Source organism: Falco biarmicus, chromosome 9, assembly GCF_023638135.1.
Source record: "Falco biarmicus isolate bFalBia1 chromosome 9, bFalBia1.pri, whole genome shotgun sequence".
NCBI lineage: Eukaryota > Metazoa > Chordata > Aves > Falconiformes > Falconidae > Falco > Falco biarmicus.
In genome coordinates this window covers 1,640,505-1,665,430 of record NC_079296.1, presented here as the reverse complement: position 1 = coordinate 1,665,430, position 24,926 = coordinate 1,640,505, and the positions used below count along the sequence as shown (strand labels likewise).

Genomic DNA, 24,926 nt, shown 5'->3' with positions numbered 1-24,926 from the left:
TGTCGTTAGCTACTCTTGCTGGGAAGGACAATATGATTTTTAATATTTTTTATATATTTGAGGATAAGTGGGTACAAAGCAACTGCCTCCACTGCCATGGGAATGAGCTTGGCCTCAAAGGAGCTGGAAGGTGTGTTTAAAGGAACCATGGTTAACTGAGGGGACATGAAAGCAAGAGGCTTTGTGTCATTTTGCTTGAACAGAACAGGCTTGATCACACAAAATGCTGACCCTGCCCAACCCTTTCTGTCTTATGTCAATGGGTACTGGAAAAGCCAAGATGACACCCTTTCACACAGCAGGGCTGGTCACCTGCCCTGAAGCTGGTTCAAATACATGGTGGAGGACTACCAACCTTGCTAATGTTATCCATTGGCTTGCCCAACAGTTCCTTCCTTTTCAGCTTGTTTCTTTCCAGCATGTCTAGCTTGCTCACCACCGCATCAATCTTGGAGCCAATGCTGTTTATGGACCGTTCCAGCTGCAGCACACGTTGCAGGAGTCTGGGGGAAACATGGAGAGCATTTGCAAGCTTTTTCTTGTGATAAACGGCAGGATTTGAAGCAGATATCTCATGGACAATGGGCCAGACCTCAAACAGGAGTGAATGTTCCACATCAGGTAACTAATTCATACCCACTAAAGACATAACTCCCTGCTACATTGCGTTTTCATCTATAATTAGTGGTTCTGCTTATGATGGGTCCCAACCAGTTTGGATCACAGTCCAGCCACAATATAATCCCATTATTAAATATTGCACCTGCCTCTCCTTTGATATGGCCCTATGTGGATTGCTTAGTGTTTCCCAGTAGCAGAATCAGGATCTCCTGATTCTCTGTGCTGTATTTATCCCATGCTCCTCCTGTGGAAGAAACAGCCGAGTGTTATTCTCAGACCTGGAGAATGAAGGCCAGCTAGGCTATAAATCAAGAACGTTTATTCCCACAGGACCTTCTGTAAAGGTATCAACCTCCCCTGGCCCAGTTATCCGAGCTACCTTCTGAACTGAAACATGACAGCATATTGCCAGTGGCCAGCTGACAGCTGCAGAAGTTATTCAAGAGGCAGAAAACAAAATTTCTTACCTCAATCTTTTACAGGAACAAGCAAATTACATTACAAGAACTGTCCCAGTTCTCTCTTGATCTGCTCATTTACACATGTGCAAGATAAAAAGGGGCAAGATCTTACTGAAACTGCTTAACACCAGTGTAAACAGTTAGATAAGGAAGCAGCAGGAAACCAGACCCCTCATTTGCAGAGGGATTAAACTACTGCCAGCACAAACATACACTTGGAACTCTTCTTTGGAAACCCAGTTGGCTTTATTTGCGTGGTTATTTGTTGCTTCCATGTAGGTCAGATTCTCATCCAGGTTGTTGTCACCACAGGATTTCCCCAAATTTTCGATCTCTGTATTCAGGGCAACCTAGAAGATAAAGAAACTGCTGCAAAGTCAAATATTAACACTGTCAGCTTCACTGTGAATCACACTGAGCTTCACAGGCAAAGATACGGTCAGCTGCTATCCAGGCAGGGATGGAGCTGTATTTGAGTTGCCTGCTTAGTTTATACCACAAGCTATGCTTAGACCACTTTGGAGTGATCTCTGCCAGACAAAGGGTTTCTTTCCTTGCCCTTTTTTTACCCTTTTTGCTTCCAGGTCATGCTTCAACTGCTGTTGCTCCTCTTCATCAAGAATGCGGTTGCCATCTTTGTCGAACCTGGAGAAGGCTGCTGTGATCTCATGGTCTGGATGGCCCAGTCTGAAAAAGAATAGAAAGAGAAAACTCAAAGCGCTGAAGTTCTGACAGTGCGGGAGTACCCTTTTTGAAATCAGTGTATTGTTTCCTCCTGCCAGTGACAAACCTAAAACATGCCAAATGGGAAAAGAGACAGTAACACAAACCTATTTAGAACAGGCAATTAAACATGTGAAGAAAGATGAGAACTCTTTGGGGATTTTTGTTTGGCTGGTTTTTTTGAGTTTTGCATTGCCCAGATCTGAACTAACTGCTCTTCCGATCCTGAAAACCTGAGAATTTAGATTACCTGTATTACCAAGAGAAAGGGCTAAGCAGGTATCCCTCAAGCTGACACACTTACTCCTTCAAGCTGTTCTTGAAGTCTTCAAAGTCTAGCTCTTTTGTTCCATTCTGCAGTGCTTTCTGCACATCGGAAATCCGCTCCTTCTTCAGCTTCAGCCTCATGAGTGTCCGGTTGTAGCTCTGTTACCAAAGGTACAAATGGACACAGAATCATGCAGGAAGAACAGTGAAAAATAGGGCAAAATGAACAACACAATATGGGTCAGCAGTTACTAAGTAATATAGGGAGATTTTAAGCTAAGCAGAAGTACAATACTGCTGAATGAGCCCCATTTCTAAACCAGGATTGCACCTTTAAAGCAACACCAACATGGTGGCCAAGTGTAGAGGAATTATAGAGGAATGAAGGCAGGTTAATTAACATTAATAATATAGAGCTGTGGGTTTGTTTCAGGGGCAGTGGGTTGTCTGACGTGGATAATGTACAGCTGTGACTAAGTGGTTAAATAGCTCTAAGGGGTATGGAAGAGGAGCACCTGTAGAGGAATGAAGCTGGGATAATTAACATTGATAACATACAGCTGTGGGCTGGCTTCAGGGGCGGTGGGTTGGCTGGTGTAGATAAAGTGCAGCTGTGGCTGGTTCTGTTAAGAGGTTGGGCAGCCAAGGAAGAGAGAGGAGGAAGCAGCAGAGAGAAGGGAGAGCAAGTGAGCGCGTGTGTGCTGGGATGAGGAGAACCTAGGAGAAAGCAGCAGAGGGACTGGCATGAAGAGTATCTTGGTATGAGATGGTAAAAGACCTTGTTGCAGCTTGATAGTTTGGAGAGTGCTGCAACAAGCACCAGATGAAGAGAGACCTGGAAGAAGCAAGGGGAGGAGAGAGAGTGCACCCCAGATGTAGGAGAGACAAGGAGAGGCCCCACGAGAAGAAAGGGGCCTGGATGAGGAGAGGCTGGCTGGAAGAGGGCCCAGAGAAGGAAGAATCCAGATGCAGCAGAGGCAAGAAGCAGGGTGGACTGGCCTGAAGGGGTGAAGAAACAGCATGGACAGTAAATGAACTGTTGAAACCTTGTGGGGATTGGCGGCCATGCTGGGGCAAGGCGCAGGGAACTACTTATTGAAGTTAACCTGGGATGGGTTGGTAAAAGCCTTATTGCAGCCGGCTAGTTTTGGGAGTGCTGCAACAGCCAAGATCTCAGTGAAGTTTGCACTCTGGTTTTCTCCTCCTGACTCTCCCTTTATCTGATCTCCCAGTCATCAGCTGTTTAAGATACTGTCTCAAATACTATTCTATGCAGAATATTAGGCCCATAGTACATAGGTCACATAGTTGTGACCTTCCAGGACCTTTTCTGGGATATGCCCATGGGAATCCAAATGTAACCCACTAGATTTGCACCACTGTAATAAATTGCTAAGCTGTGCACCACTGCGCAGCTTAAAATACAACATGCTGTTTTATTGACCAAAGTATGCTCTCTCAAGGACTGAAAGAGCTTTGTCCAGAGACTATCCTGGGAAGAAGTCTCTCAGAAACACTACCAGCATGCTCAGGGAACAAGATTCCCCCAACCCTTGTTTTCTCCTCTTCCCATTTACAAAGGATCTGCAAGCTTGATTTATCCCAGAAAGGAACTGTAATGTCTGTGTGCACCAAGAATGCAGATCTGAAGTGGGCAGCCATTGTTTCTCTCTAGTAAATTTCACATAGGTCAGGGACCTCCAGAAAATGCTTCAGGATTTAGCTAGAAAGTGGCACAGCTTTCACTATCCATCACCTGCTTCAAGATGTCTGAGAGCTGCAGCTCATCCTTCTGGCTTGAGAGCTCCTCCTTGACTTCTGAGTAGGTGTCATTGATGATGGCCAGAAACATGTTCTAGAAAAAGGGAAAGAGAGATCAATAAGCACGAGGCATCTTGCCTGTTCCAGCAGCTGAAGCAGCAAGAGACAGATACAGATGTGCAGGGCTTCATTAAACAAAGAGCTGTTTCTACACGGGGTATCCCGTGGGTGGTGTGGAGACCCACTTTAGCCACACAGTGCTTTCTCACTGGGGAGGAGGTCCCTGCAGTTAAAGCAGTGGCTGAAGGTACATTTGTTCCCAGCTCAAATACCATCTTTGGTAGCCTCTCCTGCAAGATCTTAGGTTAAATTTGGATTCCTGGCACTGGGTGTTCAAGCTGGTCATTAAGAGCATCCCCCTGCACCCATTGCCTAGGAAAGACAGACACTGTACCCCACACTTTGTTCGCTGCTTGCTACAGAGCAGCTTAACTGATCTCATTGAATTCAGTTACCGTATCAGTAGTATTACCAGTCAGTTTTAGTCTTTACCTTAAAGGATGTGAATATGGCCCTTAATAGCTCTGATCATCAAATCCCCCATTTCAATGACATCCTCTTTGTCTACCTTGGCCTATTTACACTGCAAAGCTATTGTAACAGAATCTTCCTTTCTCTCTAAGCCTTTGCACTGCATCTAACTTGGGGATTATCAGAAGTGGTCTCCCAAACACTGCTGTCAACACAGGGTCAAGGAGGGTGTTCTTGCTTACCAGGAGCACAAAGAAAACAAAGAACACATAGGTGACAAAGTAAATAGGCCCAAGGACCCTGTTGGCATTGTCAATGGAGTTGTAGTCAAAATCACCGAGAATGATCCGAAACTGGGTGAAGCTGGAGGAAAAAACACAAGGTCACACAAAAGCACATACATTTATCCTACATCCTCAGACAGTCCTGAGGTGAACCCTGAACCTGTCTGCAGCCCAGATGGTCACAGGCACAAGCCAGAGCAGGGTCTAAGTTACTCAGTCCTACTGGTGAGTTAAATGTACCCATAGTATTTTCAAGGGTGAAGTGAGCTATCTGGTTAAAGCAAGAGCTGGCTGGAAAGTAAAACATAGTTTCCACATAAATTTCTGGTTGTCCAAAGGGTGTTTTGGTCCAAACAGGAATTAAAAACAACAAAAAATTTCCCTTATAAACACATTTGACTCACTGAAGCCTTCTCTGGCACAAGAGTTCATGAGACTGTGAAGGTGATGTTGGTGCTCTTCAACCTTTTGTAATTCATAGCCTCTATAAAAAAGCAATTTTAAGTCTATTGATCAGAAATTTGCTTATATTTGTTATCTCTTGTAGACCCCTTAAAGGCAGGACCTGGATGCCAGAGGTCTGTAGAACGCAGGCTGAAAACCATTGCTGTAGCAGATACTTCCCTTAACATCACGCGTTGCCTGAGTAGTCCCATGGACTGAAAGACTGTCTGAGATCGGATATCTTAACTCACTTCCCCAGCACCCCCTTCTGTGCATGCTCATTCACCCTAGTCATCCCCCATCTCAGGTATTTTGATACGTTGTCTGTGGGACTTCTCTGGAAGCTGATCAGTGAAATGACCATTGTAAAAAATACCCTCAAATTAAAAACAAAAACAAAACCAACCCCCCCCCCCAAAAAAAAAACCCCAAAAACCCAGACAGAAAGACACAGACTGTGAAGTCACATACAGTGAAAAGGACCTTGAGAGCCCAGAGCCTGAAAACCCTCTGAGAAATGCAAAGCTCCATTTCAGATTCCTTGCATTTGGACTGTTTAGGGGGTTGGGAATGTTTTCCAGGTCTAAGGAAGGGAATATTGCATTGCTTCCTCTTCTTTGGTTTAAATTGTCCCAATTCAGTGATGCTGATTCCAGTAAGAAATTATTTTTCTGTCTTCTGCTTTGAAAATGTCTACTTAATCATTTTTAGACTATTACATAGTGTATTTTAGAAAAGTTAATGCTGAATTTGTATTAAAATTAGCATATTATATGATTACCAACTTCCAGAAATTAAGTGGAGCTGCTATTTTATCAAAATCAGATATATTTATAAATAATATAAAAACGAAGTTTCTGACTTTTTCAGTGATTAAAGCTATCACCTTGACAAGATTCATTACTTCTGTGAATACCCTGCAGCAATTATTAATTTATTATTCATATTAGTATTAATTCATACAAAGATTTGGAAAGAAAGTGCACTATCAGATGAAAACCAGAAAATTTTTCATGCAGCTGTTGTGCAGACACTGAAACAACGTGATCAGCAAGTGTGCTTGGAAGCCAGAGAATTTCAGAGCTTCTACATGGGCTTCTTTCTCACTGAAAAAAACAACCACCCCTCACTCTGAGCCTACCTCAAAACACTTGTTTTGAGCTATTCAGTTCTTACTACCAGAATTACAGAGAACTTTAACCTAACTAGGCCTAAAGCCATCTGCTGGTGTATAAATTCACACATTTTCCAAGGTCTTAGTGACAAGCAGTGCCATTCTACTGCCTTTACAGACCCATGACAGGTGAGAAGGTGACAGAAGGTCCTGCAGAACAGAAACTAAATTATCAGCTGAGCTATGATGCTTTTCTGCAGAGATGTTAAATCACTGCATATTGGGTACCCTTGGTGTACCTAACAATTCCACATCAAGGGAAAGCTGTCTAGGCTTCAGGAAACTGAAACTTTTCATTAGATGCTCCTGTGAAAAGGCTGGGATTTCCATTGAATTGTAGGGCTGCAAGGAGTCTCCAAGTCTGGTAGAATCAGCTACTCACATCACCCCTACTGATAAAACACCAGACAACCAGAACTCTGTCTGTAACCCTCAATTTTCTCACCAGGTCCCTTTGTCTGTGAAGACGTCACAGCTGGAGGACTGTGAGCAACTTATTAACCATTGTGGCTTTATTGCAATGAAATACAAGAGGTGTCTGACTGACGTCCAGATTTGCAACTGGAGGGAGGTTGGAAAGCAGTTAAAATTCTTTTGATGAAGTGATGGAAACATGGTTCTGCACTTACATGCATTTAACAAACGTACTGAAGTTTTCCACTTGTGTCCCAAATAGAAGGTAACCCAGCTGGGCATAGGCAAAGAAGACAATGAAGAACATAATGGCAAAGCCCAGGATGTCCTTGGCACACCGTGCCAGTGTGGAGGAGAGCTGTGTCATTGTTTTGTTAAAGCTAATATACTTGAATATCTGCAAGAAGAAAGAACAGGGACAAATTTCGGCCAAACCACCAGCTAGGTCAGTCTCTGTCATATATGTGCACGCTTACTAAAAAAAAAAGTTCGCTATAGTACCAAAGCACTGAGAAGACACTGAGCTAGAGGAATGGTGGCTAAGTGTGCAGGCTATTTGTCCCAGGTGCGCCACCACCTTCCCGTGGGATCAGAAACATACAGCTTTGTTCCCTGTGTCAAAGGAAAACATAAAGAGGGACTGCTATAAGGACAAATGTCTTGTGGCTAATGAGGAGCCCCAAGTACAGTGTGGCTTTCCAAAGTGTCAGGATGCTTTGGTTGAAATGCAAAGTCCATGCCAACAAACAAGTCATTTCCAGTTGTTGGGTGGCCATCATGAAAGGAAAACATAGTTTTCCATTTATCATCCAAAGTACTAAAATTTGGATGAACAAAGTTACATTTTTGTGGTGCTTTGACCCTGGCTGAATGCCAGGTGCCCACCAAAGCCACTCTAACGCTTCCCTCCTCAACCACACAGGGGAAAGAAAATATAACAAAAGGCTTGTGGGTTGAGATAAGGACAGGGAGATCACTCAGTAATTACCGTCATGGGCAAAACAGACCGGACTTGGGGAAGATTAATTTATTATCATTCAAACCAGAAAAAACTTCCCCCCACCCCTCCCTTCTTCCTGGGCTTAACTTCACCCCCAAATTCTCTGCCTCCTGCCCCCAAGCAGCACAGGGGAACAGGGAATGGAGGTTACAGTCAGTTCATCACATGCTTCTGCCGCTCCTTCCTCCTCACACTGCCCCTGCTCCCGTGTGGGGTCCCTCCCATGGGAGACAGTCCCTCCATGAACTCCTCCAGCGTGAGTCCTTCCCGTGGGCTGCAGGTTCTTCACACACTGCCCCAGCGTGGGTCCCCCCACAGGGTGCAGCCCCTCAGGCACAGACAGCTCCAATGTGGGTCCCCCACGGGGGCACAAGCCCTGCCAGCAAACCGGCCCCAGCCTGGGCTCCTCTTCCCACGGCGGCACAGGTCCTGCCAGGAGCCTGCTCCAGGGTGGGCTGCCCCACACTGTGGGCTGTGAAGGGTCACAGCCTCCTTCAGGCATCCCCCTGCTCCGGCGTGGGGTCCTCCACCAGCTGCAGGCATATGTATCTCTGCTCCACCGTTAACCTCCACGGGCTGAGGGGACAGCCTGCCTCACCATGGTCTTCCCCATGAGCTGCAGGGGAATCTCTGCTCCGACACCTGGAGCACCTCCTGTCCCTCCTTCTGAACTGATCTGGGTGTCTGCAGGGCTGTTGCTCTCACACGTTCTCACTCCTCTCCTCCACTGCAATTTGTTTGCCTAGATTTTTTTTCACCCCTTCTTAAACATGCTATCCCAGAGGTGCTACCACCACTGCTGATTAGCTCAGATTTGACAGCTGGCATTGGCTCTGTTGGACTTGGGGGCAGCTTCTGGTATCTTCCCACAGAAGCCACCCCTGTAGCCCCCCTGCTACCAAAACCTTGCCACACAAACCCATTACAATTGTACACAGCATCCTGTAAAAGCACTTTTACACCTCAACATCTGAGCTCATCACCCTGTCCATTATCTCTAAATAAGTGGCCTCAAAATGCAGGGTGTAAAGTTGACTGAATTAATTGCAAGACAGAGCATATGACTTGGAGGAAAATCACCTGTGATACAGCTGTTACCCTCATTCACTCAGAGGGATGGAAAAGTCAACCCCCAAGCTGTCTATAGGAAGAGGTCTGAGACTGGAGGCCTAGCACCTATTAGACCCCCTAACAATACCTTAATCCAGGCAAAGAATAAGTTGACTGCATTCATATTGTTGTACTGTGTCTGCCAGAATGCCAGGAACTCAAAGTCCGCGTAGATGTCCGGGTGTTCCAGTAACTCTCCCAACAATCTGTTCACCTCAATGGTGCGGAAGACGTGAAACCCAATAGCAATGATGGAGAGCTGCAAAAAGGAAGAGAAAGAGTCTGCAGCGACTGCTGTACCGATGCTTTCCACAGAAATTGTCCACTCACAACTGCAGTCTACTGGTGGGGGATGGAAATAAGGTCTTAATGCACTGAATAATGCCCTGATTTCACAGCCTCTCAGGCATCTCAAAGGAGAGAATTTTCTCCTAACAGCTCATAGAAGAGCGTGTATCCATTTACTCTGCTAGTTCATTTTGCTATTAGAGTAAAACATGTGCCAGCTCTTGTCTTATCTAGACCAGTTTCCCCATTCCTTCATTTATTTTGGCTCTTATACCTCTCTGCTATTACTCCCCCTCCAAAAAAAAAAGTCTGCAGGGATCCTCACCAGAATGACCACCACATCCAGGATGTTCCAGATGCTGGTGAAGTACTGAAGCTTGTGGATACGCAGCTCCAAAATCTCCTCCACCACATAGTAGAAGATGAAGACACAGAAGACAATTTCACAGGCAACAATGAAGAAGTCCCATGTGCTGACATATCGTATAAGCTTGACTGTCCGGATTTGCCAGGAGGGAATGGCACCACCAGTGGCTGGAAACTCAACCACTAACCTTGAAGGGGACAAGAAAACTCTGATAACTACAGACAGGGGAATGAAGGCTCTTAGGTAATTTTAAGAGGCATCAAATATGAGCATGAGCTATCCACCAAACCATGAGTGGAAGAGTTGTGTATGTGTTTCTGCAACCTTCTCTGCTGCTTCACATCCATGATAGGAAAGGGTGAAAGGTGAAGAGAAGCGTAACTGGTTGTATCAGGAAGACCAAGCCTTCTTACTAATCCATACAATATCTACTGACACCACTCAGTCCTACCCCCCCATGGACCATATTAAAATATTTGCATTTTTAGAAACTGCAGCATTGAGGAAGAAGCAAGAGGCAGAATTTTCAGGGGAACTTGGCTTACCTCAGAACGCAGAACAGATTGATATTTGCATTATACACAGAGAAATCAATGAAGACAACTCGTGTACCCCGATCCAGCCACAACTTCTCCTTCAAGACTCCCAGGGCTTCAGCACTCTCTTCTCTGGTCAGCTTGAGGTCTATGTAGTATCCTCCCCCACTGTAACTAGTTAGTCTTCCCCAATGAGATGAGCCACCCAGCTCCTCCTCAGAATGATACCTCCACCTGCAACAGACAACCCATAAGCAAAGGCATCACCAGCCCACAGACTTGAATATGACCTTGTAGCCAGAGGAAATTAAGACCATATCTTCAAAGGACAGAGCAGTTTTTATTCCAGACCTGAGCCTACATCACTTCATCATCATCATTAGATTTCTGACCTAGTGCTTCCCAGCAGTGACACAACATGACTTGTGATACTATGGAGAGAAAATGAGAAAATTCTGCAGGTTTGTTGGCTATGCCACAGTCTTGTTTGCATGAAGGTTACTCCCAGAATCTGTTTTATGACCTTCTACCACATCGTGCACAAGCCTCTGCTTAGAAAACACTTGCACTCATATTTCCTTATGAGCAACAGCTTCTTGTTCACAGACCAAGACTCATGCAGCAAGCAAAGAGTTATTAAATGCAGCTACCTCACATCACTATAGAGAAATAAGTTTTCAAGATGAGAGATGCACTCCCCTCTCCCTGGGTCCTGAAATCCAGGAGGGAAGCAGATAGCAACATCCATTTGATAGAGCTGGTCCCACAGGTCTCTATCCTCACCCTCTTAATAAAACAGGAAACAATTTCTACCTAAATCTCCACCGGATTTTTGATGTCTTTCCCAACAGGTCCCACTCTACCACTCATTACGCTTTTCATTAAACAGACATTTGGCCTTACCGACAGACAAAAAGGACTTGCTGCCTCTGACTGCAAGGAGAATTCCAGTCTTATGTGAGAAACTCACCCCTGGCAGCCTGCAGCTCACCAAATCTTATTTTAACTAGAAGAGACCTATTTGGATTTTCTAATTCTGAACAGCAGAACATGTACTTACGCTGTTCCGTTGATGAGCCCAAAGGAGACCCTTTCTTCCTTGTCATCTGAGTATACGTCATAGCAGCCTGAGATTTCCTCCTTGAAATCATCATGGACCACGCAGGAATTATTCTTCACCTTCAGCTGTCGCATGCGCGGGACACCCAGCAGCAAGTTCTCATAATAGATGTATGACTGGGTGCTGTGTGCTGCTAGGGACTCGTTGTTGTACCACTTTGTCCAGTAAAGATTATCCAGAAGAGGCCCTTGTGCATACTGCAAGAGAGGGAGAGAACAAATTCATCATAGCCCACATATCAGAGGAATTTTCTTAGCTTGACATAGGAAGACCTGACCCACCCCTCTCTACTCCCCAAGACAAAGCAGTAGAAGCTTGTGTTGGATGTATGCAAAGGAGGGGAAAGACCTGGTGGTAGAAGAGGGGTGCTGGGCAGCAGGGTTGTTGTTGGCTCCTCACAGGCCTGTAACACAGTTGCTGCACCTTGCTGGGCTATGAAGGTACAAGAGCCCTACAAGTCTCTTTGTCCTTTCCTCTTCAGTGAACACAAGTCTCAAGGAATTGTTTTGGCACAAGGTGCGACTTACGAAAATGGAGTGTGCCAGTGCCCTGGAAACAGTGGGGAAAAAACAATAGTGCTATAGATTGCTGTGGGTTTTTTAATATGACAGAAAAAAGACAAAGCTGAAAATTTCTGGCTGACTGTCAGAGATAAGTGATTGCAATATCTCAACAGCATTCTCTGTGGCTCATATTATTCCTTCATGAGTTCTTTGACAGAAATGTGTTAGAACCCAGACATCTTTTTACCTCTTTATTCTCTTTGATAAAAGTCAGTGCAAATTTTAATCCAGCTTCTTCATAAAGAATCTATAGATCAGACTAGCCCAGGCATTAATTACAGGCAGGTTAAGTATGCTGTTCCCACAATTGCCCCTGAAAATGGGCATAGGCCTATTACTAAGACATCAGCATTAAGACATTGGACTGCAGGATTCAAACTCATTTCTACCACAAGGAAACCTGCAGTAAATCGCTTGGCCTTTCCGAGCCAGTACTCCCTATCTGTGTAATGAGCATCATGCCACAGCAATTTCTTTTTGTTATGTCCTGCCTGCTTAGTTGGTACGTTACTGGGGAAGGGGCTCTTCTGGGCACACATAACACTTAGGCTAGCCAGTATTCTGGCTGCAGTGCTCAGAGGGATAAATCGTATTTTAAATCAGTGGAATTTTTGCATGCAAATGATATTGTAGCTAGTGCTAGTAGCTGGCAAAATGCTGTGGCAGCAAAATGCCTTACTGCAATCACTAGGTAGCGCATTCAGAGGGAACTGAATAAGCCAGTCAAACTGAGATTTCCAGGGCTCCCCATGCAAGGCCAGGTTTGTACTTACTGCCCAGAAGTCAGCCATGCTGCCGATGGACTGGAAGGAAACACGGCCATCTGAAGAGGTCTGCAGGAAGAGCTCAGACATCACTTTGGTGTAGTAATAGGCATTGGAACTTGTCATTCCATATGTCACTAAGAAAAGACAAGAGGAAGGTCCTCCCTTATACCTGAATATTGGAGCTTGATATAAATACATTCAAATATTCACTTTCTGTGTAGCTTATATTATCACAGGTAAGATAAGTAAGGCGCAAGAGATGAAATCTCGGGAACTCTATAATCATATTACTTTCTGCTTTCTTAGGGATTTACAAACTTATCTGTTGCATGTTTCAGAATTTAAACTGTCAGACTGACAGACTGTAAGAGTTTAGAAGCCCGAGAAGACCACTGGGTGATGCAACTGAGCATCCTGGGTATTAATTTTTGTCCTTGGACAATATTTCTGAGGGAAATTTTCTTTTTCAGAACAAAGTCCACAATCTGTATTTTGAAGTTCTGATGTGAAGCCATGAAGGTACAGAGACTGCCTCATTTTCCCAAGTGGAAAGCTCCATGTAAGTTCTCATTTGCCAAGAAATCTCTAACAGGATTAGGCTCCAACTTCCACAAACACGTTTCAACTCTGAATCAGAAAAACATCCATCATGGTGATGATTAAGAACACGTCCTACTCTTGAAAGGGCACCATGAAAATAAAGCAGCTGACATTCAAGACCTGCCCCCTGACAGTTCTGGATGAGTCAGTGTGCGACCACACATATCTGTGTGCATGTCTTGGTTCTTTAGGAAGAGTGACTGAACCTCTGTCTCCCTGGGCCAGCGTGATAATAACTCCAGTTGGTATTGTCTGTCTATCTCTCCTGCCACAGGGTCCATGAAATGTAATCTTCTCCACTGCCCCATGCCACAGGTGCTCATTTGTGATAATGAATTAGCCTTCCCAAAAAACAAACAGCCATTGTTCTACCCACACAAAATCAATTAGCATTCAGTACAGGGACACATTAAATTCATCCAAGAACAACAGCGTGAGCTACCATCTGCTTTATCACCTCAGTCACCCCTCCAGTCTCAGAGAGGAAAATATGTCTGAACCCTGTGTCTTTGATCCCAGGAAGTTTCTAGAGATGCTCTCTGGGTCTTGAATATTTGCTGCAAAACTAAGAAAAGACCCTGAGTAGATTCTCCCAGGACTGTGGGATCAATGGCCAGTACCGATAATTTGGATCAGAAAATACTGCTTAAACCTAACCAGTATCAATTAGGTCTACAGCAATGGTCAGTTATTTTACTTTTGTGTGCAGCAGCTATTCTGTAGATTAACGACATACCTGCTTGCTGCAGTGAGTGCATGTAAAATAAATTTAATGCCTACAGCAGAGTAAGGAAGTATAATAAACACATTATTCCCCTCAAGCTGCGCACAAAAAAGCCACCTATAAGATATGACAGCTACTTACATAGACAGATGTCCACCAAAAACATAATATAGACTAGGAGCTCTCGCAGCGTGGTCTTCACATAAAGCTCTCTGTTTTCAGCTGTGTTTTCAGTCAGTGTAGTGCCCCACAGACCTGTTGGGTGTAAAGAAGAAATTGAAGAGTTTGGATGGCCCTTCTTCAAAGGCCATGAGAGAATCTGAAGTCCCATTCACAAAGAACACTGCTGGGAGTTGGATTTTTGTAATTTTGTCAATAGGCAAAACCACTTTTCATTTAAAAACTTGACTAAAAGCTTTTAAAATATGTTAAATAACCCCTAAAAAGAACGATTCCAGCACAAACAAAAGATTTGGGGCTGACCAAAACTGAAATTTATTTGCTTTCTTACTTTACTAAATCACTCTCCAGTTTTCTGTTTGAGTTCATTATGGACTCTTTTATCTTTTCCTGCTTGTTTTTCAGCTTACTCTTTGCAGAAATTCAGTCTTTGTCACAAGGACTCTTGAAATCATAAAACTGAATCTCAGTCATCCAGGTGCCAACAGCTGAGCTTCTGACTGGACTTTCCATAGCAGAACTGTATCTGATGTTAGCTTTACAACTGTTAGTCCTTTTAGTGTGTATTGAACCATCAGACCCCAAGTATTTGTCCCTTGCTTACCTAAAAACTCCTGCAGATTTCTTGTAGGTCATAAGACTCAATCAAATAACCCAACTCAATATTCTCAGCATAAAATTTAAAGCCAAATAATCTTCAGGATATCTATCAACGGAGCTCTGCTGAATTCAGCACAGTTGTGTCAATTGCACCAGCTGGTGATCCAATTTTTTCACTCAGTGAAAGCAACACATTAAGCGGCATCACGGTTGATCAAAAAGAGAGAAAGGCTTCCTTTAAAAGAAGCCTTGATATTTTGGGTTTGATGAACTGCCCAATACCATTAGTGCATTTGTTTGCTCTTTTTGTAATGGTTTTCTGTTGCAATTTCTGAAATGCTCCTGAAGCTGAAAGGCATAAGAACTTCCACTTCAAAGCCCAATGATGGAAGCCATGTCAATAACACCCTTACCCTTGCTGCTTTCTGCAGCTCCTAGAGAGCTCAGCCCTGATGCCCATCTCCAGTAGTATGCAACAATTGTCTTCCTGCAAGCCAGGATCAAACCTGATCAAAGGCCATATGTTTGAAGTCATCTCCGGCAGAGGACAAAGTGCTTTTTTCTTTGAAGAAAATAAAAACGATATAGTGGTCTGTGTGCATTTACTCCTGTCCTTTTGACAGCTCTTTTGCATCTCAACAGATTAGAGAGCTTTTTACACCATCAGCTACCACAGTGACTGTTGCGGCATCCACCCTCACCCCAGATAGACAAACCAGTCGCTTGTTCTGGACGTGCCAGACCAGTAACAGAAATAAGAGCCTGGAAAAGATCTGGATTCACTCATGTGCAGGCAAGAGCATCATATGGTCTACAGGAATCTCCACAATGGAGAAAAACAAGGGAAAATAACCCACCCATCAGGTGGGTTCAGGTCATTTTTAAATGACCCCCTTCAATTCTAGGTACGACTACATCACAATCTTTTAATAGGTTTGCTTGTTTTGCCTTGAGGCAGGGAACTCCTACTATCCACATATTGGGAACAGAGGCATAGACCTTCTTTGCTTTGGGAATAGAAGTGTACTCAGGAACACCTAAATTCAGGGACATTCAAATATCTTTGAAAACTTGGTTCAGAGATTTGCCCAAAATTATACCTGGAGGGCATGAGGCTGGCCCCGTACCCTTTCAGATCGCATCCAGTAATTGTAAAACTGTATCAGCTGAGTTTCAGCTCTTCAGGAAACATGCCATGGAAATATACCACCTCACACATGAAGTATGTCCCCACCTGTGTCTCCTTCAGCACCACCTAACCCCTTTGGGATGCAACTGTTTTGGACATGACATTTCGAATAGAAGGATACTCGAGACTAGAAGACATCCAGGCTTCCTTACGGCATCTTGCTTGACCATCCAGCACTTACAAGGTAGAGCAAAGAAAAAAACTCAGAATCCCGAAAAAAAGGCAATCAATGCAATTTGTTTGTAATTCTTGCCTTCCTGTTAGTAGTAAGTTACTGGTAACAATTAACGTTAACATCTACATTATTTTCAGAGGCTGCTTTTAAACCAGACTTGTGACCCAGGTGAGTGATTAGATTATGGTCTCGGGTGCAACCGGAGATCCTCTTCCAAAGGCAGTGGAAAACTCATTGGCCCTCATGCCACCCAGATACTCAGCAAAGTCTGTCTGCAGGCTGGCCGTGAAACAGTTGAGATGGCAGGAGGCAGACAGGAACCAGAGGACACAGAGTTGCTTGGACATGGTTTAGAGCAGTAGCACTCGGAGCAGCAGCTACTCATTGGTAGTCCAGCCCAGTAGCTGGTGAGGACAAGAACTCAGTAAGCCAACTATGACCGGTAGCCCCAAAGAGCCATGGACCTGTAACCCCAAGGAATGGTTTTGAAGCAAAATACCCACAAACTGTCCTTGGCTAAGCGACTTATCTTTACCACTTCCATTTTCCATGTGAGACACTAGGGCGATTAAATGGAATGGAAGAGGGAGAACCAGAAATATTTGGAAAGGCAATGAAAAATAACAAGGACCTAGTAAAGTTGTGAAGGAAGGATGCAAATTCTTCATGGAAGAAGTCCCCACCTCTGCGAGGCTGATAGAGGCCTTTCTTCTGGCTACACTGGCTTTTGGATCTCATCTTTCCAGTTCTGGTCTGTCCTACAACCCTATTTACCACGCTTGCTGGCAGGACACTGCTGCAACAGTTACAGAAGAGAGAAACACTGTAGGTCCCGACAGGTATTTTTATTTGCATACTCCAGTTTCAACCTTGGCATCTCACAAATGGAACTCTGATGTTAAAGTATGGATTTGTTTTTCCTTTTTAAGTGTCAAACTGCCTAGAAGAAAAGGATATCAGAATAAAACAGGTAAGTGATACACTGCCTCTAAGCAATCTGTAATTACCCATCAAGCCCACCCAGCACTGTTCCTTGGCCAGGAGAAACCTCTCAAGCCTCAGCACTGGCTTACAGTCTAACACTGTTATTTCACATGGAACTGCAATGACAAGTAAGAAAGAATTGGTTATAGAGTGGCTGTGTAATTCAGGACCAGGCTATATTGTTATCTACTCACATGTACTCTTAGAGAGTGCAGCTCTGAGAAATACTCTTGCCTTCCAAGTCAGGAAGGAAAGACACACTGGCAAGAAAATAATAATTTCCACAAGAAATACAGTTTCTTGCTTTGTCTTCCCTGGTTTTACAGAATTAGGACTTTATACCTTCTATAAGAAACTGTTCAGCAAATGCTCTTGCCCAGGGCTGTATCCTTACCGGACACCTAACTTTTTACCAGGTTTTTGATTGCCTCTGAATAAGCCTAGATAATATCTAATTGCCCTTTGTCTTTTAAACTGGAAACTGACACCCCTTTCCTTCAGCAGTCTTCAAGCAAAGTCTTGTCTGATACGTTCCTGTTACCCTTTGCATTTCAATCCTGACAGCGCTAGATTTTCTCTGGTGGATATTTACATCAGTTTTTAAGTTACTGTAACACAGGGGCCAGTACCACTTCATCTAGAAAATGCATACAAAGACAGAATAGTCTCATCACCAGAGTGATGGCTCCTGTGGATTCAGGACACCTAAACTCTGTCCAAAGCTCTGCCAAAAGTTTCACTGCTTGAACCTGAACACACCACTAAGTCTGTCTGCACCTCCTGCTCTGTAGTAAAGATAACAGGACAGACCCCACAGCCATGGCAAGACACACGGAATGAGGATGCTCCTTCCAGGTCAGCCAAAGATGATCTCTGGAGTAATGCTAGTCTATACGGCACAGGTTCCTGGGCTACACAGACACTATGAGGTTTTTACCTTCTGCATTGCAGTCACGCACCCCACACACCCCCATACCATTGACTTTCCCCAAGGGCTAGTAAATCCTTTCTAGTGAGATGTCAGAGTTTTACCTCGGATGCCTCTGAAGATGTAGAAGCAGCACTTGAGGAAAGGACTTGTCTTCCCATTGACAGCTTTGCTCTGCTCTTCCTGGTAGGGCAGTGGATCCCCCACCTCTTCAAAGTTCTCATAGGGATTCTCCAGGATGGACTTGGGGTTGTAGATGGTTTGAATCTTCAAGGAGGTAGTGGGAGAACCACTGTAAATGGGATTGTCCCAAGCTTTCTTCCCCACTGCTTCCAGTTCATGCTCCTCTGAGGCTCTAAAGTGGCTGTCAGCTCTGTTGTTTAGATGAGATGAGCTCATAGCTAGTTGCTGCCAGCAGTACTTTTTAACGGGGATTGAGAAGATTGCCTGCCCAGGCTGGAGCTGTAAGGTAGCAAAGAGAGACTCAGTCAATGCCAGATAACTTGCCTGCCTCAGCAACCAGGGGAGGGCACATCGACAGTTTCCCACAGCTAGCACACATCCTCTGTCTCTTATAGCAGCTCAGCTAGTGACACCTGTCACAGGGGTGGCACTACCCATTGTTAGGAACCACCATCAGCCCTATTATCCCAGGGGTCCTGGGAACACTGGCACTTCCAGAAGGCTTTCTCTGCTTCCCAACAAAGATAACAGACCTAACTGCCATTGTGAGAAGAGGAGGCTGCTAGGAGACAGCCCGCAAGTTACCCTGGCGGTGGAAGCGGCTGGGATTTAGTTGGACCCCTCAGGCAGCCTGCGGCCCATATCGGCTCCAACTCTGGCGGGGCACAGCGAGGGCTGGTGGCCGCAGTGGGAGATCGTGCAAGCGTCGTTGGGGAGCAAGGCCATGCGGGGAGCCCTTGCTCCGAGGGTCGGGAGAGCCCCAAGTTTCCTGGGAAGCCCCGAGAGCAGAAGCACTCTGCGCAAGCGGCAGCGCGAAGCTGGGCAGGCGGTGGCGCCAGCAGCCCGCGCTCGACTCCGGCAAACGTGATCCCCGTCAGCAGTTTCCACAGCATCCTCTTTGCTATCTCACTGTTAAAAGCAGGAGCAAAGAACAGGAGTAAACTCCTAGTGTTCGTTTCGGAAACCAGGGACTCGATTCTTCTGCTTTTGCAGAATTTCCGTAAGTCCGTCCTGCAGTGCCTGCTGGCCCCGAGGCAAGCCTGTGAAAAAAAACCAGGATTATAGGCAAAACTGGAAATAATAGCAGCTAGGCGTTGCCAGCATTCACCCACTGGCTAGCAGCAAGTAGTCCCAGGTCCCAGAGGTGCTGGAGGCCTGGGACTGTACCCCTGCAGGAAACGGTCAGGTGATGGCTTAACCCTGGGACAACAGGATTCTGTCTTGCTGATGAAACGATAAATGAATGTTTAGCCAGAGCCTGGTCCTTCCTCAGGTCTGAATACACCATTTGGAAGAGATGCCTCTCTGCGGGCACCGACGGTAATTTTTTCTGATGTTACCCAGGGAAGCAACACGACTCTTGCACCTGCAGGACCACAAGGCTCAAAGGTACAAGCAAGGGTGTTTTCCCTGGACTATAGTTTGTATAGGTGATGTTGCCAGGCCACTTGGGATGTGCAGCGATGTTCCCTAGATGTCACCTACCTGATGATGGCACTGAGCAATTGCTTGAACAACAATCAGGCAAGACCTAATTTGTCACAGGATGCTAAGAGGGCAGCAGCTAGTTGGAAGACCAGGCCAAGGATCCAACCCAGACTGCCTGTGAATTTGGTATTATTAGGGCCTGTTGTGGCTTACTGCTTCCTATCAAAATGAGAGCAGTGGAATGGAGTCAGTGGGATGAATGGATGGAAAGCATTTGCAGAGCTCTCCATCAGATGGAACACTGAGGAATGAGACCACAGTGAAAGGCCGCATGTGAGGGCCAGGCACCCCATCGCACCCTGGGGAGCATACAGCAGATATCCCTGCCCACGCACAAGAAACGTGGCTTACGGTGCACAGCTGCTGCTTTGGGGGAGCATGCAGGTTTTTTCACAGTGCATCTCTTGCTGCCTGTGGCACAGCACCGCTTCACATCAGATCACATCCCTCAGGGCCCAGCTACAATACAGGTCTGCCTTCTCACTGGCTAGGGCACAGAGCAGGTGGTGAAAGGGAGGACCTTGATCTGTGTTGAAAGACTGAGTCACCCACCCAGCTTGGAAGACAGGTCACATCTATGTCACACGATTTTGAACAGCCTAACACAAGGCAGAACAAAAAGAACTCTATAATTAAGGAAACACATGCAGTGCTTTGCAGGCAAGCTCCGGTGACTCATGTGTTTATACAGGTCTGTAAAGGTCCTTTTCAGCCAGTAAACTTGAACTGTACTCTTAGTGCATGCTTCAGTCTTGGAGGGGAATCTAGGTGGGACTTGAGTTGTATAACTTTGAGCCTTGCAAAATGGTACAAGCACTTCCTCACTAGGAGGCAGGATATGCATTTGCATAGGAACCTGCATTGTTTTACACTAGATAGCACAGGGAGATGTCAGCTCATGGAGAACATGACCCAGACTTTAAGACCTCGTAAGTCACCATGCTATGCATTGTCCTCTGTGGTGTTTGATGTAAAACCCTGTGGAGCATGGACCAGCTGGCTAAGGATCAACACGTCTGGTAACACCTGTCAGCATTTACCTCATCTTTATTCCTTCCAGTGCCTTGGGACTTACTCACCATCGTTTCATTCTTGTGAAAGCCAGCCAACAGAACTTCTCTTCTCCATTATTTTATTTTCTCTTTTTTTTTTCTGAGGTCCAATTTTCAGCAGAAATCTTTCAAAAGTACACAGGGAGGGCTGTTTCTAAAACCAGAAACCACTATCACAGTGGGGTTCAGTATATTAGGATAAGAAAAAGGAGCACAGACCCAGAAGTCTTCCTGTCAATAAATTCCTTAGAATACAATGAGGGTCAGAGCAGTTCCTGGACTGACAACCCATTTGCTGCACGCAGAGGTTCCCCAAGCAGAAGAACTGTCAGAAAAACTGCTCACACCCAACTACAAGCGAACAAACACAAAAAAATCATTATGTATTCACTGCATTTATGGTAGAGGAACTCCAGGTTTGCTGCTCCTTTTTTCACTGGCTTGTTTCTAAGAGTCAATTCTGATACTGAGGGGAGCCTGGAAATCTATCCTGGGGCAGAAGCAAGGACCAGGAAACAACACAGTAAGTGTTCTGTGGTATAAAAAGCCACTGTGAAGAGATAATTTGGTTTTTGCAGCTGCAGAGATGGAGGTTTAATTTAGACACCAAGGGAAGCCATTGCAAAGGTGAGAGGAAGAAAGCCATGGAAGACTCCACCTCAAGAGGGGATACATTCTCTGCTGTGGGAGAATGTTGTTACGAATAGGTTAGGTGAGGGTCTCTTAGAGATGATAAAGAGAGAGAGAGAAGGGAGGTGGGCTAGATGATCTCTAACAGCCCTTTCCATAATGGAATTAGGTGATGCCAGGATTAGGCGTCCAATCCCTGTCAACTGGCCAGCAGCTTCATTAACTTGTGAGCTATTCATCCTGAGCATCTTGAGCTTTGCAATAGGCTACAGCAGCATGCTGCTGGAACAGCATCCTGTCAGCTGGCTTGCATTCACCCGTGAATGAAACAGTACTTCCATGCTGGAGGGAATAATGACTTTTTAAAATTAATTAAAAGATTTCATCTATTGGAAATCATGTGAGAAGAAGAGTTACATTTAAAAAAATCCAACAAATAAATTTAATCATGGTATATTGTTTGCATAATGTTGTCAGTGCTCTGATTTCATTCAAATTGCTGATTCAAATGGCTAATTGAAACAAATTGCTTTACATAAAAAAAGTTATCTTGAGGCACACACAAACACCCCCACTGCAATTTTCTGTCGGGAACCCCAGCAACTGAAGGCCTTAGAGCCACCTCTGCAGCACTAAATAGAACAAAACATAAAGATACTGTCTACTAAGTAACACTGCTATCACAAAAAAGTCAGTCTGTAAGAACAAGGAGTATCTTTCATTATACTGACATAGTCAGGAAACAATGGACTTGCTTCTGCGTGCATAAGCCCTCCTTCAGGTTCCTGCAATTCCTCTCACTAACACAAAATAAAAGGCTTCCATTTCTAGAAATATGTTTTCCCAATGATATCTTCTGGCCTAATACATTGCCTTCCCCATGCCCCTTGTCTTGTTTATAGCAGTAACTTAGCTCGTGAACAGCTCTAACAACTCTACTGCTGCAACAAAGTTAAATGCTACAGCTCAGCATCAGCTGGGCAGGCATTGCAACTGTGCGGAAGCTTTACAACCTTTAGAAACTGTTCTCAAATAATCCTGTGCAAAGATGTCCAGAAACAGGACAGAATGTGACAGTGGGAAAGGAACACACGTGCCAGCTATACGCCCAATGCTCATTACTGTTTAGCAATTGCACGCTTAGTATTCACAAATTTCATACATTACTGTGAGCCTGTAATCAGCCTGTAATCTCAAAAAAAGAGACCTGCCCTTTCTCACCGGCTTGTCACAGGGTTGCGAGCTAATCTCACTGGAGTAACAGAATTTTTCTCTCAGTGGCATCATAGTTTGGCTTACTTGCGTTTGTAATTACAGGGATATCCTCTCAAAGGTTCTCAGGAAAATTGACATTACAGCACTTAAAGGGTGGGCATGCAGGAGCTTTTGCAGTTTTTGTGCAGTGGTGTTTGGTTTTTTATGTTTGTTTTTAACTGTTCCTCTATATGGCTAATCTATGATGCTTATACAGTACAAATAAATCTACCGTGCATCTCTGCGGGAGATGACAATTTGCTTTACAACAAGTGATTCAACCTGCTATAAAAAAGTTCAACCACCTTCTGTACAGCAAAGGATAAAAGGAAGTATGGATTTTTGTCACATCTAAAAAATCCAAATAGCAATTAAAAAAATACATTAGCAGTAGGTTCCTTCAAACATTCACTGTGAAATTAGTGCCTGTCATAATCATTATATTGTTACATATGTAACTGTTTTACAGGGGAAATAGAAGGCACAGATAATTTTGCCATCAACTTGTAGTGCGATGATTACATGATACACAAGTGCGGTGAACACAGGGCTGCCTATGCAGAGCCAAAATAAAATTCCTTTTCAAAAAATCCAAATTAAAAAAACCTTACAAATAACATAAAGCAGAGAAAAAGAGGAGTGAACATGTATAACGACACAATTAGAAGCTTCTTCAGTTTCATGATATGCTGTTTTCCTAAACAAACAACAAACCAAAAAAAAACAAAAAAAAAAAGTCCAAAGGAGTAGATAACCTAGATAGCAAACAAGTTATGCAGCAAGTACAGTTCCTGTTACTTGTCAACATGAGATTCATCCATTGTAGCACTGGATGTCAGGCCTTAGGATACACAGTACATTGGGAGGGAATCAATCACAGTAAAACACTCAAAGATAGTGAGATGGCAGATGTAATTCTCATTAAAAAGTACATGATTGTTGCCTCTCTTCAAGTTTGTCCTAGCTATACTGGAATATCTCTATTAATTCTAATTACAATAATGTCATAAGAATTAAGTGGGGACAGAGGGCAAAGCTTTGTTTTGACAAAGTGCAGTACAGCCTAAAACGTAATTTGGGAAACAGACCAAGTGGCACATTTAACCCAATCTGCCTGGAGAGAGGAAGAATTCACTGTCCCTGTATTAGACACTATCACTCAAGACCAGATTTCCCCACCTTGATATACTTTCTCTGGAAAGTGCAGATGTTCAAGCTTGCCAGGTGCTGCTCCAGTGGGGTCTCATAACACTGCAGGCATGGGCAGCACTCCCTAACCCGGCCAGGCAGCAGGAAATTGTCTATATCTGCCATCTAGCCAGATATTGAGTTTTAGGGTCACCTGTAAAAGCCCACTTCTCATAGCTGTCCATACCAATCCAACTGCACCACACAGGCAAAGTCAACTTCACCCTCTACCCTACGCCTAACTTGTACCTGTTCAAATCCACATGCTCTGCAACAGTACTCCAACATCATTAAATGCCTACGTAAAGATTTCCACTGTAACACTCCAACATCAAGAAGCTCTAGCATGAAAAATATCACTTTCTCCTTAAGATTCCACGCTACACTAGCTACTGATGAACACACTGTCCTCGCCAAAGCCAAACACTACACCAACCAGTGCCAAGTTCAAATCACACATGCAGTGCAATACTATAGGTGTCAGTTAATGCAGAGGTGGGCTTGGAAGCTGCAGAGTGTGCACCCTATGGTTTAAAACAGCATTTTATTTGGGAATCTGTGTTCTACCTGGGAGAAGCATATAAGCAGAGGCTGTTTAAAGGCAAGCCAGGAATGGCCCTCCATGCCTCTGAAGCTGAGAGTAATAAAAGGTACCTGTGTTGTGGCACAGGATCTCGTTCGCTCGCTTTTCTATTCAGTCAGGCGCTGCAAGAGAGAAATATTTAGGTCAAGATTAGCAACCTCAACATCCCTGTCCCCAAGCCTGCAGGTTTCCTAGGAGGCTTGAGCAGAGTTCTGCCTTCTCCCACACTTTACTGGGATGCGCTACTGCAGAATTTTCTGTCCTAAACACAGTCTTGACCTGAGACGCTTCGAGGCTCCTGCCCCTGCATCCCTTCTCTGAGGTACTTCAGCATTTCCTTCTAAAACGACGCCTCAGCGCCATCCCCTCCCTGAGGTTCCTCAGCACCTCCCACTGAGGCTGAACTTCCACCGATTGTGTCCCTGCCCTCAGGTTCTTCAGCCCTTCCCGCCGAGGCCCCTCCGGCACTGCCCCCCGCCCGAGGCGCCGAGGCCCTTCCCGCCGAGGCCCCCCCACTGCCGCGGCCCCTGCCCCTCGCGCGCTCCAAGGACCCGGCCCGGCGCCGTTCCCTCGCACTCACTGCGCTGCTTCCACCCCGGCGTCATCACGGGCCTCACCCGCAGCCGCGCCGCCCGAGCCCTGCCCAGCGGCCCGCCCGGGGCCACCTTTCCCTAAAGCCGCTCCCGCGTTTCCCGCCTCGCCCCGTGCCGCGGCGGCTGGCGGAGCACCGCGGCAGC

At 45.0% G+C, this 24,926-nt stretch overlaps 1 protein-coding gene and 1 long non-coding RNA gene across 6 annotated transcripts in view; one reads left to right on the top strand and one right to left on the bottom strand.

Annotated features, from left to right (window-relative positions):
- LOC130154700 (uncharacterized) overlaps positions 1-1,754 on the top strand; it is a 15,118-nt gene extending 13,364 nt beyond the window's left edge. The window contains exons 5-6 of one of the 3 annotated variants that reach the window (XR_008823828.1): positions 482-621; positions 1,667-1,754. This is a non-coding gene — a long non-coding RNA (uncharacterized LOC130154700). Of the gene's footprint in view, positions 1-418; positions 622-1,666 lie in introns of all 3 variants that reach the window. The other 2 variants (XR_008823827.1, XR_008823829.1) reach the window with 2 other exon arrangements.
- Positions 1-24,926, bottom strand: part of PKD2L1 (polycystin 2 like 1, transient receptor potential cation channel) — a 25,812-nt gene extending 886 nt beyond the window's left edge. Inside the window, exons 1-15 of one of the 3 annotated variants that reach the window (XM_056351018.1) lie at positions 24,770-24,926; positions 17,916-24,311; positions 13,897-14,010; positions 12,438-12,565; positions 11,042-11,298; positions 9,991-10,215; positions 9,404-9,632; positions 8,879-9,049; positions 6,896-7,077; positions 4,607-4,727; positions 3,829-3,927; positions 2,110-2,231; positions 1,652-1,769; positions 1,296-1,432; positions 356-503 (exon numbers count right to left, since the gene is read on the bottom strand). In XM_056351018.1, the coding sequence (XP_056206993.1) occupies positions 356-503; positions 1,296-1,432; positions 1,652-1,769; positions 2,110-2,231; positions 3,829-3,927; positions 4,607-4,727; positions 6,896-7,077; positions 8,879-9,049; positions 9,404-9,632; positions 9,991-10,215; positions 11,042-11,298; positions 12,438-12,565; positions 13,897-14,010; positions 17,916-18,210 (2,346 nt within the window). In that variant the 5' untranslated portion in view covers positions 18,211-24,311; positions 24,770-24,926. Of the gene's footprint in view, positions 1-355; positions 504-1,295; positions 1,433-1,651; positions 1,770-2,109; positions 2,232-3,828; positions 3,928-4,606; positions 4,728-6,895; positions 7,078-8,878; positions 9,050-9,403; positions 9,633-9,990; positions 10,216-11,041; positions 11,299-12,437; positions 12,566-13,896; positions 14,011-17,915; positions 24,613-24,769 lie in introns of those variants that run through there. The other 2 variants (XM_056351016.1, XM_056351017.1) reach the window with 2 other exon arrangements.